Source organism: Mus pahari, chromosome 10, assembly GCF_900095145.1.
Source record: "Mus pahari chromosome 10, PAHARI_EIJ_v1.1, whole genome shotgun sequence".
NCBI classification, from domain to species: domain Eukaryota; kingdom Metazoa; phylum Chordata; class Mammalia; order Rodentia; family Muridae; genus Mus; species Mus pahari.
The window spans coordinates 35,879,932-35,895,876 of record NC_034599.1 but is presented as its reverse complement, the minus strand read 5'-3'; the positions used below and the strand labels follow the sequence as shown (position 1 = coordinate 35,895,876).

The 15,945-nt window shown below is 43.4% G+C and overlaps 1 protein-coding gene across 2 annotated transcripts in view; it reads right to left on the bottom strand.

Annotated features, from left to right (window-relative positions):
• Nucleotides 1-5,480: 5,480 nt before the first annotated feature.
• Nucleotides 5,481-15,945, bottom strand: part of Clmp (CXADR like membrane protein) — a 103,449-nt gene continuing 92,984 nt past the window's right edge. For both annotated transcript variants that reach the window (XM_029543430.1, XM_021207199.1), the window contains 4 exons: nt 14,897-15,064; nt 13,281-13,403; nt 7,267-7,408; nt 5,481-6,293 (listed from right to left, as the gene is read on the bottom strand). In XM_029543430.1, the coding sequence (XP_029399290.1) occupies nt 5,990-6,293; nt 7,267-7,408; nt 13,281-13,403; nt 14,897-15,064 (737 nt within the window). In that variant the 3' untranslated portion in view covers nt 5,481-5,989. The remainder of the gene's footprint in view (nt 6,294-7,266; nt 7,409-13,280; nt 13,404-14,896; nt 15,065-15,945) is intronic.

The window sequence follows — 15,945 nt, the reverse complement described above, 5'->3', positions numbered from 1 at the left end:
GAGTTTAAGGCTATCCAAGGCGGGGGGCTGGAGAGATGGCTCAGAGGTTAAGAGCACTGACTGCTCTTCTGAAGGTCCTGAGTTCAAATCCCAGCAACCACATGGTGACTCACAAGCATCCATAATAAAATCTGACACCCTCTTCTGGTGTGGCTGAAGACAGCTACCATGTACTTACATATAATAATAAATAAATCTTTAAAAAAATTAAGTTGCTTCTGTCTCTCTCTGGCAATGGTGACGAAACTGAGATATAAATCAATAGAGACCCGGCTCTGTAGCATAGTAGTAGAACACTTGCATAGCTCTATTTAGGCCATGGTTTTGCAATCCTAGACAGTGAGTGGTCAGGCAGGCAGGGGGTGAGAGGAAAAGAAACATCTTAAATAATTATAAACACAGTTCTTGGGTGGGGATTTTTGTTTTATTTACTATGTTTTTGAGACAGGGTCTCATTTTGTAGCCCATGCTGGCTGAGCTCACATTGTTTTTTTTCTTTTTTTTTTTTAAAGATTTATTTATTTTATGAATGTGAGTACAATGTAGCTATCTTCAGACACCCCAGAAAAGGATATCAGATCCCATTACAGATGGTTGTGAGCCACCATGTGGTTGCTGGGAATTGAACTCAGGACCTCTGGAAGAGCAGACAGTGCTCTTAAACACTGAGCCATCTCTCCAGCCCGTTTTTGTTTGTTTGTTTTTTGTTTTTTCAAGACAGGGTTTTTCTGTGTAGCCCTGGTTGTCCTGGAACTCACTCTGTAGAGCAGGCTGGCCTTGCTCCAGTGCTGGGATTAAAGAAACGTACCACCACGCCCAGCTTGTTTTTCTCTTTAGATTTATTTGTTTGTTTTTGAGATAGGGTAATGCTATGTAGCTTTGGCTGGCCTGGGGCTTGCTATATAGACTAGGATGGCCCTGAACTCAGAGACCTGCCTGCCTCAGTCTCTCTTACAGGGATCAAAGCCATGTACTACCACACCCAGATCTTTTTTTTATTCCATCTGTAAGGTAGTTCTACCTGCGTGTATGTTTGTGTACCACATTAACATAGTGTCTGAAGAAGCCACAAGAGGGGGTCAGATCTGAATCTAGAGTTACAGATGGTTGTAAGCCTCCTGTGGGTGCCAGGGATCAAACCTGGATTCCCTGGAAGGGCAGCCTGGTCCTTACTACTGAACCAGAATTACTTTGCAATCCAGGATAGCCTCAAATTCTCGGTGGCTGTCTTTCCACCAACCTTCCAAGTGATGGGATTATAGGCAAGAGCCGTTAAACCCAGATGTAAACATTATGGGGTCCCTCAAATGTGTGAGCTCTAGATACATTTTTTTTTTTGGTTTTTTGGTTTTTCGAGACAGGGTTTCTCTGTATAGCCCTCACTCTGTAGACCAGTTTGGCCTCAAACTCAGAGATCTGACTGCCTCTGCCTCTCCAGTGCTGGGATTAAAGGTGAGTTTTACTACCACCCAGACTTCTTGTTTTTTGTTTTTATTTTTTTACTTGTATGCATTTACTTGTACATGATTGTATATGCATTTGTATGAGTATATGCACCACATATATACAGTGCCCATGGAGAACAGAAGAAGGCACTGTATCTCCTGGAACTGGAGTCAAGAGACAACCATGAGATAACATGTGTGCTGTGGTACTGTGACTCAAACCCCAGTCCTCTGCAAAAGCAGCCAGTGCTTTTAACTGCTGAATCATCTCTCCAACACCTAGTTTTCTCATTTTTAAAAAAGATTTATTTGTTTATTTTTGTTTGTTTGTTTGTTTTTGTTTTTTCGAGACAGGGTTTCTCTGTATAGTCCTGGCTGTCCTGGAACTCACTCTGTAGATCAGGCTGGCCTCAAACTCAGAAATTTTACTGCCTCTGCCTCCCAAGTGCTGGGATTAAAGGCGTGCACCACCACGCCCGGCCTATTTATTTTTATGTATATGAGTATTTATGGGGCTATACAGATGGTTGTGAGCCTTCATGTGGTTGCTGGGAATTGAATTTAGGACCTCTGTTTGTTCTGGCCCAAGAATTTACTTATTATTATAAATAAGTACATTGTAGCTGTCTTCTGCCACACCAGAAGAGGGTGTCTGATCTCATTAGGGATGGTTGTGAGCCACCATGTGGTTGCTGGGATTTGAACTCAGGAACTTTGGAAGAGCTGAGCCATCTCTCCAGCCCCCTGCATACATCTTTTCATAGTTAATGTGAATACGAACTTGAGACAAAATGTATAGTGCATTTAGACTTGGAGGGGGAGACAAAGAAAAAAGCTAACTGAAGTGGAATTTGCTTGTAATGTCAACACTCTAGGAGGTAAGGAGAGTCAGGATCTTAGGGGATCCTTAGCTGTAAGTACTTGGCTAGCCTGGGCTACATGAGACCCTGTCTCCAAACAAAAGAGATCTTCTCTGTCACATGATGTTTCAGTAACTGACAACTACCAATATTCTCTTTCTGAAACAGGTTTCACTATCCCCGACTGGGTGAGCTCGAACTGCCGCTTCCTGTTGAGCACAAAGATTCCAGGCCTGGGCCACCAGCCTGTCACCTTTTTCTGTTAGATTTCTGTGGACTTCTGAAAAGTTACCTGCAGATTCTGTGACTCTCAGTAGTCACTTCTCTTTTCAGGTCCCACAGGGTAGGACTGGTGTTGGTGCTTAGTCTTGGCACAGAATACTTGCTTCCCAATTATTCAAAGTCCTTCCGGGCAGCCAGTTCTGTGACACTAACGCTTACCATCCTGCCCTGAGAGGGAAAAAAAAGAACTTCATACACTGATGAAGCAGCCTGCTTTAATTACTTGTCTGCTGTAATTAATTTGGCCATGATGATTTGGGTCTGTGGTCTTTCTCCTCTCATCTTTGGGATTAATTAAATCCCGTGACTGAATTAAATAAAATTTGTGTCTGAAGCCAATCACTAATCATATACGGTCCGCGTTCTGTTCTTCTGGCAGCAAGGTATACATACATTTCCTGTGCAGGTTAAATAGCCCCAGCTTCTCCTTGGGTGCCACCGTCCCTTATTTATTTTTTTCATTGCTGTTACAAATGGAGTTACAATCAATAACTGCTTTTGTGACATGTACCACCCCATTTACAAGGCAACACAGCAGACTGACACACAAACAGCATAGTACCAGAAATGAAACATACCATAAATACCTTTTGGAACAGCAATTCTGAAATGCTTTGTGTACAAGATGGCAACAAAAACATTAATCTTATTATTTTATACAAATGTCAGTTTGGCTTATATATTTTATTGAAACGGTTATTCTTTAAACATACGCATTCCTCCATCTGCATTTTCTTACAAACAATTATTATTAAATTTTTTTTTTTTTTTTTGCTTTTGCCCATCAGGGTTTTTTTTTTTGTTTTTGTTTCTTTGTTTTTGTTTTTTCCTTTTCTATTTGTTTCACATTAAAGACCCAGCTGGCTTGGTTTGCAAAGTCAATGGAATAAGGTTTGGAGCCAGTCATGGATGGCTTTTGCTCTATCTTCAGCTCATTCTCTGTGTTATTTAAATGTGAATGGCTGATTCTGAGGCTCTGTCATCACTAAGACTTCAGTGCCTTATTTCTCAGAATTTCTCAGCTCCCAGTATAATGTTTGGCATGTTTTAATGTAGATTTCCATTGGGAAGAGTTTCCAAAGTAATTTGGATATTCAGTGGTATTGGTTTCTAACAACACGTTTAAAGAATTGGAATTTCCTTTTCAGACAAAGAGGACAGATCCCTGCTTGCAAAGCACAGACAGGAAATCCAATGCTCAAAGGTAGGGAACAGTGAGAAAATTGCTCCTGACAGCCCAGCTGCAGCCTTCATCGTAAGCTTGTTTGGCTCAGGGACTCCAAGAATGAGAACGCTCAGAATTATATAGCAGAAGAGACATGTTGCTTGGATACCATCCTCCAAGAAGGATAAAGTGTAGTCAGAGTAAGGGGCTTAAAAAAAAAAAAATCTTACAATGAGATAAGAGTTAGTATAAGAAGCATTCAAATATGCCCGTTCTCGCAAATGGACAGGCACCTGTGTTGTTTCCTCAATGCCTCTTATTTCTACCTCTTTAAAAGGAAGACAAAACTCAGGTTAGGACGGTCACTTTAGCATGCACAAAGCCCACCCAAACGAACCCAGACAACTTAACGCAAGCATCATTTCCCAGGCACTTTAGAAGGAAATGTGTGTACATCCTGTGAGGATGCTCTTATGCCAATTAAACGTAGGAATAAGAAGCCAGAGACACAGGGCAGTAGTGAGCGTCAGCCTTTTCCCGGAAGCGTCCGAGTCCTGCTCCAGAGAACACTTCATCTCAGCAGCCACAGGGGTTTCCGCTTTCCCCTAGCCTTTGCCCGGGTCAGCCATAGGAAATGCTCCGCTCCACCCACCACGACCAGCTGACTTCGCTTTGTTCCTTGAAGGGCTCATTCGGGCTTAGGAGCTACGCCTTAAGTGCCCTAATCTTCAAAACCATCTAAAAGGCAAGTTACGTGTCCCGGAAAGGCTGCCCCTCCCCCCCTTTTAAAAATTTCTCAGACACTTTTCTTCTCCGTGTGTGAGTTATATTGATACTTTTGCTGGTAGTGAATCCTTTCTGCTAATTCCTTCCCAAGCGCCAACGACAAAAATGTTAACAGCCGTGAGCTGAACTCGCTCCCACCGCCCACCACCCCCTTGTTTTGCTCACCACCTACTCCCTAACGGCAGTTCACTCTCCTTCCAGCCCACAGCAACGGGGCTCTTGGAGTCTACCGCTGACAAGACAGACAGCGAGGACGATACCGTTCAACCTCTCAGCGGGGAGAGGGGCAGGGGGGTTTCAGTGCCTTTAGGAAATGATCGCTGAAAATTTAAGGCCTAGAATCATCAAACGTCCCACATTCACATCCTTCTAGAATGAAAGAAATGGGAGAATCGCCAAGTTTGGGCCAGTATCAAATGTCCTTTGACCTACTGAGAGCAAGGTCTACTCTCCCTCTCTATTCCAAGCAGTCTTGAAATTCTGGTCGCACTTGTTCCCAGAAAGAGGAGCAGGAAGTGATATGCAAGGGGATCTTTCAACATCCCTGAGAGACTTTCTCTAGAGGACTGTCCCTAAGGACATTCATTAAGTGACATGTAGTGAGTATTTGTTTCTTCTAGAAACATCCAGCAGAGAAGTCTTTAGGGGAGTCGGTCAAATTGGAATAAAGAGCCACAACTGCCTCGGGATAATCGTTTTTGATATCTGTTGGCAATCCTCTGAATATCAAAATGGAAAGCTCTTCAGAGAATCATGTCCCATCTTGGTTGAACTCCCACCTTAGTTATTATTTTAGGGTTCGATGGAAATAGGAAGATTGGCTGTTGATGAGGTAAGAGAAAATTCCTTTTCTCTGTCTCCCATCATTGCAAATCCTCCCCAACTGACGTTCAAACCTTATGACACAAGAAGTCAAGTCAAAGTAGAAAAAAATGTGTTTCCTTTTTTTTTTTTAATGTGAATTTCTTAAACGCAGTTCTCCCAGTACATGTTGCAGATAGGTATATTATAAGGCGTGGGCTTCTGTTTTGACTATCTGAATAATCACACTAATTCCAATAAATTTGCAGAAATGAATAGAAAATTGATCTACGAGATTCCCGCTTCTTCTTGACTGTGGTGACTTGCAACATCCTAGGTAAGATGTTTCAGGTGTGTGCAGCCTCACCTTTCCCTTTATTTTCACCAAATAAGCTTGGGCCCCTCCTCCCCTCCACACTGTCCGAAGGCACAGTGAGGTGCCTTAGAGATAGATGGTCAGCCTCCGTCCTTGTGTTTGCTTGGTATCCTATATAAGGAGGGTACTCATCAGAACTGGTCCGTGCCATTTCTGCAGCTACTTAAGTGAGATCGTATCTGGCTGAGAGGGGCTGGCGTGGCTGGTGGATGAGCTCCAGTGACTAGGCTAAGATCCTGACTTTTGGGCAAGTGCAAGTCAAGTCCACTGTAAGTCAGACAGTTTGGAAGGCTTTGCTCTGGCTGGGTGTTGTACTGAGTGTGGTTTCTGCTTTGGTCAGGGTCGTATGGTGGACTTTCTTTGGTTCAGAACCTCTCACGTCTGGTCCTATGAGGCTGTACGCCTGCGGGGCTAGCCCCGGCTGCTGCGGTGCTGCTTCACTCGACAGCGTCCGCTGGCTTCTGGAGGCACTGTTCCCGGTGGAGCGGGTGGAGGAGGAGCCGGAGCGTGAGCTCCGGGAGCCTGAGGAAGAGGAGCTAGGCTTCACGAGGCGGGCTCGGGGCGCTTCGGCGTCTTCTCTGAAAGCGGAAAGACAGCAAAGAGAAACTTTAGTACTGCCGGGGCTCTGTCGACGCTCATGAAAGTTACTTCCTCCTGAGATTTTTCAATAAACTCCTCAAACCATAAACTTCTAAGGCAGTCAGTCAGTTAAGGAACTGAGAGCAGTTCCTGGTTTCCTAAGACTTAAATGCTCAGTTTAGGAAAATGTTTGTTGAGTGACTGCCAGAGAGGTTCAGCCAGTTGCACCAGGAGGAGACAGCTCAACAGGAGACTTTGATTGCTTTGATAGAATTGCTTTGATTTGGGGGTTTGCGTAATTAAACCCTTCCATGTCCTGTGGGCTATATACCCTTTTTATTATCTACCCTTGCTTTGTGGAAATGAATCAGAAGTTAAGTTGGTCAATTGTTAGCATGGCACAAGCTAGAGTCATACAGAGAGAGAGAGGGAGCGTCGGCGAGGAAATGTCTCCACCAGGGTGGCTGGTTGGCAAGTCTGTGGGGCAATTTTCTGGACTAATGATGGCTGTCTGAGGGTACAGCTCACTGTGGGTGGTGCCACTCCTGGGAAGGCGATGGATGCTGGGTTCTAGTAGAAAGCAGGCTGAGCAAGCCACATGAGGAGCAAGCCAGTAAGCAGCACTCCTCCATGGCCTCTGCTTCTGTTGGCACCCTGCCCCCTTCCTGCCCTGAATTCCTTTCTTGCCTTCCCTTTGTAACAGACCATAAGCTGTAAGGGGAAATAAACCCTTTTCTCTCCAGGTTGCTTTTAGTCATGTCGTTTGCCATAGCAACAAAAAGCAAACCAGGACAAGTATAGTTTTACAATAAAGTGAATCACATCTTCTGTCCCAAGACTGTAATTTCCTACTTTAGCTAGGATAACCCTTTGAAGAGATTAATAATGCAGGGGACCAAGGGGATGTTTATATTGACTGGTTACTATGGAATTGGCCTGTAAAGGGAGTTTGCACAAAATAGGGAAGCTTACCGGATTTCATTAGGTCTGTCTTCTTCCTCGTATCTGTCTTTACTTTTCCTTCGTATTAGCAGCCATATCAGGAGGAAAATGAGCAGGGCTCCTGCCACTATGCCTGTCACTGCTCCTGCCACCATGCCAATGCTCTGCACATCTGTTTCCTCGGAAGCACAGACAGAAGTACCGTCAAACATAAGCTCGGAGATGCGTGCACTCCCAAGGACAGAAGCCCAGACAGGGTGGCTTCCAGCACCACACCCAGCAACTGTGCCTTTCCATATTCTTGCAAGCTGAAGTTACTGAACCACTTTACTAGTTTGCTTAGATTTTAGTGACTAAGTCTGTCTTGGTTCACATGATAAAACAGGCTGGGAAAGTTATTGTGTTGTGTTAAAAAAAAAAAAAATCAACCTTCATAGGATTCTTCTAGGCAATCTTCAAGCTCTGCCCACTCTTTATCTAACTGCTCCCCTCTACTGGTAGAATAAAATAGAATATAGCCCACAGCATACAATTCTGTGTGTGGCTGCTGGTGACTCTCAAACTCTGAACTCAAGGTAAAAATTTTATTTGCACATTAGTAACATATACGTCCTCATTTGGCTATGACACATGCTAAATATTTGTTAAGTGCCCACTTAAGCCAGCAGTATCGTAAAGATCAATAGAAGTTTCTCTGTTTTTGCATTTGCACTCCACAAAAGGGGAAAACAATAAAGAACAGATGCAAATCATTTCAGACAGTGGGCATGTGAGGGCAAAAGTGTATGACTGGCAATTTGGAAGGAGAATAAGGGACTACAGTCTCAGTTTGGGAAAGCGATGTTTGAGTTGAAATACAGAAGACAGGACCATCTTGTGGTGAACTGGAGACAGAACGCTCCGGGCAGAAGGTACAGAGGGTATGGTGAATGTGAGTGTGTCTGGGGAAAGCCCAGGGAGATGAAGTCACAGAGACAGGAAGGGGCCAACTCCCATGGAGCCTAATAGGCCAGGCAACCATTTGACTGTAGAGGCAAAAGAAGAGTTGCATGGTTCATGTTACATTGAAGAAAGCACACTGTGGGGCTGGTGAGATGGCTCAGCGGGTAGGAGCACACCCGACTGTTCTTCCGAAGGTCCTGAGTTCAAATCCCAGCAACCACATGGTGGCTCATGACCATGAGATCTGACTCCCTCTTCTGGAGTGTCTGAGGACAGCTGCAGTGTAACTTACATGTAATAAATAAATAAATAAATAAATAAATAAATCTTAAAAAAAAAAAAAAAAAAGAAAGCACACTGTGGCTGCTCTTGGGGGAAATGGAGTGTTTCACAGGGAGGAAAGGAAGCAAGGATACAAGTCAAGATGCTTCTGACGGTGCAAGCTGCAGGTGACAGTGAGTGGACCAGGCTGGACCTAATGTGCACAGAGGCAGGTACAAGGATGCGACTTCTGTTCTGAAAGTGTTGTCAACCAACAGAAAGTAAGAGATTAGACTTTAGCTATTGCTAGGTTCTTGAAAAACTGGAGTTTATCTTATTTTATTATTACATTTATTTATTTATTTATTTTCTATGTGTGTATGCCTTTGTAAGTGTGTAGGGGTCAGAGGTTACATGAATCTGTTCTTTCCTTTTATCATGTGGATTCCTGCAATTAAATTAAGGTCACGGGGTTATGGCTGGACCATCTCACTGTAATTTCAGCATTTGGGAAGTCGAGGCAGGAGGAATTCCTGAGTTTGAAGTCCAGCTTCAGCTACGTCGAAAGACTCTGCCACAGAAAGATGAAAGCTGACTGCTTGCTTAGAACATGCCAGGCTCTGGGTTCTAGCTCCCTACATCTTCCTTTCCCCCACAAACCCAGACAACCCCAAGGCCAGCCAACATATCACAGCTAGAAGCAACAGTGAAACAAGGGAAAGTTTCAGAAACAAAATGAAATATAGAAGAAGTCAGTATAAATGGAATTTTACTTCACTAGGGATCTAAAACAGGAAGAATAATCTGTCAAGTTAGTCTCGGGGTCTCAGAGGTCTATGACCGTGATGCTTCTTACCTTTTTTTTTTAATAAAAGATTTATTTATCATAAATACATTACATATACATGCATACATACATACATACTACTCTATCTTTCTACTTCCACCTCACAAGTATTGGAATTATAGATATGTACCACCGAGCTAAAGAACCATTTATTTGGGGGCTGGAGAGATGGCTTGGTGGTTAAGAGCACTGACTGCTCTTCTGAAGGTCCTGAGTTCAAATCTCAGCAACCACATGGTGGCTCACAACCATCTGGAATGAGATCTGATGCCCTCTTCTGGTGCGTCTGAAGATAGCTACAGTGTACTTTACATATAATAATAAATAAATATTTTTTTTTTAAAAAAAGAACCATTTATTTTGTTGTTTCAATACATAACCTTTCTAATAACTGGTATTATTTTTTGTTTTGTTTAGTTTTTGGTTTTTGCTTTTTTTTTTTTTTTTTTTTTTTATTTGAAGGAATGTGAAAACCAGGTATGCTTGGAATCTCTGAATAGCCCTGGCTGTCCTGGAACTCACTCTGTAGATCAGGCTGGCCTCGAACTCAGAAATCTGCCTGCCTCTGCCTCCCAAGTGCTGGGTGGCGGTGCACCACCACCGCCTGGCTATAATTGATATTATTATTATTTGTGTGTGTGTGTGTGTGTGTGTGTGTGTGTGTTTGTGTGTGTTTGGAACCCAGCCTTGGTTTATAGCCCAGACTGATTTTGAATCTATGATCCTCTTGACTTCAAGATTTTTACTAACAGGATAGCTTCAAATAAAAAGGGCAGATGTTCAGTTGCCACGAAAGCCAGCTCATGCCTTTTCAGCGAAGGCCTTGTTAAATTTGTAAGACAACTGATACTTGAAAGGGCGGAAGTACCTGACAATTCCTAACTCGATGATGACAACTTAGATGGCAGAAAGATTCCTATTCCAGTTAAATAGGTGACCACAGAAATCACAGATTTTGTAGAACATTAACTATGCTGCTGCCCCAGCAAGCTTCACAGTCTCCAAGTTAAAGTGTCTTTGTCCCTAATCTAATGTCTTAAGTGGCCTTTGGACCAGTTTTAACATCTTAACAGTTCTTTCTTTTCTTTTTTTTTTTTTTTTCTTTGTTTACTTTATTTATTTATTTATTTATTTATTTTTGTTCTTTTTTCTTTAACAGTTCTTTCTTTCATTAAGTGATGAAGTAGTTGTTGGTTGGTTGGTTGGTTGTTTTGTTTTTGTTTTTTTTTTTAAGCTACATTTATTTATTTATTTTGTGTGCTGCATGTGGGGTGGGGTGGTGCTGGGTAGGCACGTGTCCCCGTACTCTCCTGTGGCTGCCACAGGACAACTAAAGGAAGTTGTTTCCTTCCTTCCACCACGTGAGTCCTGGACTTAGACCTTCAGACCATAGGCTTGGTGCCAAAGAGCCTTATCTGCCTGAACATTCTTACTGCCCATGACTCACTGGTCGTAAATGAAATACAGATGTGACCAGAAATGATGGCAGGTCACATCTGAAACTTTGGTTATAAAAAAATCAGTACAATTCTTTAGTTCTCAAGTCTCTACATCTCAAATGCCTGCTTCAGGCCATATCTCATCAAGGAGCTGGGGGTGGGGTGGGGCTTGAACTCTCAGGTCATGCTTTCTCAATGTTCACCATGAGGGAAGCCAGCTGTGAATTTTATTTTTATTTTTATTTTTTGAGAACCTATGTGAAGAAAGAAGGCCTGCACCCAACAGCCACTGGGAGCCATTTTAGAGGGCTAGCCTCCAACCTCCAGGCCTTGCCACGTGTGCAGCACAGATGACAGATGCTCCATATAACCTCTCCTGAGGAGACAATGAGCCTGACTTCCCAGCTAGGCCACTTGCAGAAACTGAGACTAAGAAGGTTTTTTTGTTTTTTGTTTTTGTTTTTTTGAGACAGGGTTTCTCTGTGCAGTCCTGGCTGTCCTGCAACTCACTCTGTAGATCAGGCTGGCTTCGAACTCAGAAATCTGCCTGCCTCTGCCTCCCAAGTACTGGGATTACAGGCATTTTAAGTGGGGGGTGGGGGTGGGGGCTGGAGAAATGGCTCAGTGGTTAAGAGTGCTAACAGCAACCACATGGTGGCTCACAAAAATCTGTAATTGGGTCTGATGCCCTCTTCTGGTGTGTCTGAAGACAGCTACAGTGTGCTCACACATAAATGAATAATTCTTTAAAAGAAAGTTTTAAGTGCACTAAATTTGGGGTAATTTGTTCCACAGAAATAGATACAGATATTCAGGTTGGTTTTGTTTTATAACTTGGTTTCTGATGACTTTTACTTAAAACAGTGTTTAGTAGTCCCCGAGACGGGAAGGCAGGAAGGCAGCTGCTTCAACCCTGAAGATACTTTGGCAGACTGTCATTTTTGTGGTCTATAAGCTTCAGAGCTGGATAAGGCTATTGATTGCTTTTCTCCCTTGGCTTGCTTATTTATTTATTTATTTATTTATTTATTTATTTATTTAGTTTGTTTGTTTTGAAACAGGGTTTTGTTATGTATCCCTGGCTGTCCTAGAACTCACTATGTAGACCAGGCTGGCTTCAGAAATCCATGTGTTTCTGCCTCCTAAATGCTAGTGGGATTAGAGGTGTGTACCACCACACCTGGCTCTTTCCTTTCCTTTAAAAAAAAATTAAAAGAAAAATGATATTACCAAGTAGCTCCAGCAGTTATCAAATTCATTATCTTCCTGTTCCAAGAGCTAGGATTACAGGGCTGGTGAGTTGGCTCAGTGGGTAAGAGCACCAACTGCTCTTCCAAAGGTGCAGAGTTTAAATCCCAGCAACCACATGGTGGCTCACAACCATCCTTTTTTTTTTGGGGGGGGGGGTTTGGAGACAGGGTTTCTCTGTATAGCCCTGGCTGTCCTGGAACTCACTTTGTAGACCAGGCTGGCTTTGAACTCAGAAATCTGCCTGCCTCTGCCTCCTGAGTGCTGGGATTAAAGGTGTGCGCCACTACGTCTGGCTTTAATATATTTTTAAAAAGATTTATTTATTTAATATGTGTGAGTCCACTGTCTCTGTCTTCAGCCACCTCAGAAGAAGACATCGGATCCCATTACAGACGGCTGTGAGCCACCATGTGGTTGCTGGGAACGGAACCCAGGACCTCTGGAGAGCAGCCAGTACTCTTAACCACTGAGCCATCTCTCCAGTCCTGTTTTAATATTTTTTTGAGACAGGCTTTTATGTAGCTTTGATTAGCTCTAAACTTCTGTGTTTGGGGGGCTTGGGGGGCGATGACCTTCAACTTCTATTATCTGGCTTTCAGCTTCTAAACTTGAGGATTACAGTGTATATCTCTAAACTCTCCCGGTCTCTGTTTCTGTCTCTAGAGTCTCTGTCTCTCTCTGTGTATGTGCACACTTGTGTGTGTGTGTGTGTGTGTGTGTGTGTGTGTCTGGTGGTGCTGGCATCCTACTGAGGGAGCTACCCATGCAGGGGATATTCCACTGAACAAAATTCCTAGCTCCATAGTTTGGTTCTAGTCCAGAGGACTGGGTAATTCACATTGGTAACTATACACCCAGACAAAAATCATTAAATAGTCTTCTGGAAACGAAGACTTTGGCCTTGACCTTACTTTTATTCACAACTAAAACATCTTATACTAAACTGCAATGTAACAATACAAATTTTAAATGAAACAACAAAAAAAGTCATTATTGGAAAGTTGAGGGTTTAACTCAGTGGCAGAATGCTATCATTCTAAAGATCCTGGGTTTTTTTTTTTTTTTTTTTTTAAAGATTTATTTATTTATTATATTTAAGTACACTGTAGCTATCTTCAGACACTCCAGAAGAGGGAGTCAGATCTTGTTACCGATGGTTGTGAGCCACCATGTGGTTGCTAGGATTTGAACTCCGGACCTTTGGAAGAACAGTCGGGTGCTCTTACCTACTGAGCCATCTCACCAGCCCCAGATCCTGGGTTTTTATCTCCATCTTAAAAGAAAGACAACCCCGAGATACTCACACTGTACAGTCACCCGTACCACACAGCTCTCCTTCCCAGCCTCGTTGCCTGCTGTGCACTGGTAAAGCCCAGAGGAGGCCATGGTGAGATTCTGCAGCAGCACTCGGCCAGGGTTGTTGTAATCTGTAGAAGCAGAAATCAAGATGGCAAATCCCCTCCACAACAGCATCTCTGTTGTTTACTGATGAACATCACAGACCTGTGATGTCGAATGGTTGGATGGGATGAACTGACAGAAAAGATTCTGTTTTGGAGCATGGGAAATGGGGAGATAATATTTGAAATTGTTGTCCATCCTCAGGAACTACAAAACATCGGGAACAAAGGACCCATAGCTATTTGGGAGGCTGAGGCATACATAACATTACCAGTCATAGTTCTAACTGGGTTATAAAGTGAGTTCAAGGCTGTTCTGGACAGCTTCCTGGGAGTCTGTGGAAGAGGGGATATGTGTACAAGGTTCTAGGTCCAATCCACAGTCAGAACCAAAAGGAAAAAAAAAGATGGAGAATATTTAGTGGATACTAGATATTAAACCAGTTAGTTCAGATAGAGCTCCCTCCCCCATTTCTGTGCCATTTAAATAAAGAAATGGGTTTTGTTGTTATTATGGTCTGAGTTTACAAATGAAAAATGAAATTCAAGAGGTTTAACAGCAACCCAGTCATGTTGTTAAGTCCCTGTAATCCCAGCAAATTGGGAGACAGAGACAGAACAATCCAGAGTTCAAGACCGTCCTTGGCTATGTAGGAAGTTCTATGTCAGCCTGGGCTTCATTACACCCTGTCTTAAAAATAAAACAATAACAGCAAGAGAGGTTCACCCTGGGCATGGGGGTAGTGAGTGCGTGTAAGCCCAGCACTTTAGAGGAGGAGGTTAAAGGATCAGTTGTTCAAGGCTAGCCTGGGCTATACAAGACCTCACATTTGATTTCAGCAAAAGGGTTGAGAATAGACCGGTGCTGGTTAGTTTTTGTCATATTGACACATCTGGGAAGAGGGAACAAGAAGCATTCAGACAAGCCTCTGGGCACGTCTGAAAGTTTGCCTTGATTAACGATTGATGTGGGAGGAGGGCTCAGGTCACTGTGTGCAGCACCAACTCTAGGCGGGAGGGTCCGGGCTGTATAAGAAAGCTAGGTAAGCATAATCTAGAGAGAGAGAGCAAGTCGGCAAGTAGGGTTTGACAATGGTTTCTGCCTCCAGGTTCTTGACTTGTCTTCCTGTCTGACTTCTCTCAAAGATGGACTGTGACCTGGGAGAATAAGATGACATTAAACACTTCCTTCTTTAACTAGCTTTTGGTCATACTGTTCTATCACAATAACAGAAAAGCAAACTGGGACATGATACTGTATGAGACCCTGCCTCAAAACCCAAAAACTCAATATCAAACCAAGCCAGAACAAAACAAGCCAATGACAACCACCCACGCACGCACGCACGCACGCACGTACGCACGCACGCACGTACGCACGCACGCACGCACGCACGCACGCACGAGATTCAGCAGCGTGCTTCAGGGCATCTAGTGCGCTTCTGACAAGGAAGCTTTGGAATTTGTGGACGCCGCGTTATATTTTTGGCCCAGCAGATTGACAGGATGAGATGACTTACCAATTCTGGATTTGGGTGGCAGGTGTTCATCCTCTCCCTCCTTCTCCCGGATTCGCTGCCAATAATACACAATGGGCTTAGTTCCAGAGGCAGACTCACACTGCAGCGTCAGGTCACTTCCTTCAGTCGGCTCTCCTTCCAGCTCACACTTGGGCTTGGATGGTCTCACTGGTGAGAAAGATTTAAGACTGATCAGAGAGTCTCCAAATGCCAGGAGAAGAAATACATCCCACTTAGCGCTTTATTCAGCTCTCTGCCATGCCTGATTTTATTCAGTTTTGAGTTGAAATTCATCCAGCTATGCTTCACCTCTTGGAGCCGTGATCACCCTCTCCTCCTCTGTCCCTCTCCCTACCAGCATCCTCTGTCCCCAGCTGCTGCTAGCAGCGCTGGAACCTGCAGTGACGTAGAAAAGGCAGGCACTGCTATTTATGGGGAAATTTAAGGAAAGTTATGTACAATTTTATTGATATTAAAACAAGGATAAATGATAAGTAGTTTGGAAGAAATCGTTCAAATATTCAAAGGACAGTGAGTCTTAGAGGGTATTTGAATTTTATAATGAGCTACCATGGGAGAATCATAGTTACGGGCCATGGAGATGGCTTGGTGGGTAAAGGCACTTCTTGTATGAGCCTGGAGCCCTGAGTTCCATCCCAGAACCAATAGTGGAAAGAAAGAATCGACTCCTGAAAGTTGTCTTCTGACCTTTGCGAACACACTCGAGCACACACTCCATAAAATAAGGTTAAAAAGGAAAGCCATAATTGTGTTTTCTTCTCTCACTAGAGCTAAAATCTAGACTACAAATGCTTCTTTGTGGTGATGTCTAAGTGTGCACTACAAAGAATTACATAGGTGATTTTACCACTTGCGGCTGTCTCTTGCTTCATAGATAGATACCACTTGAGATGCAGGCATTGCCAGGTGATGTTGGTGCATGCTTTTAAGTCCAGCACTCAGGAGGCAGAGGCAAGTTGGATTTCTACAGAGTAAGTTCCAGGACAGCCAGGGCTACACACACACACACACACACACACACACACACA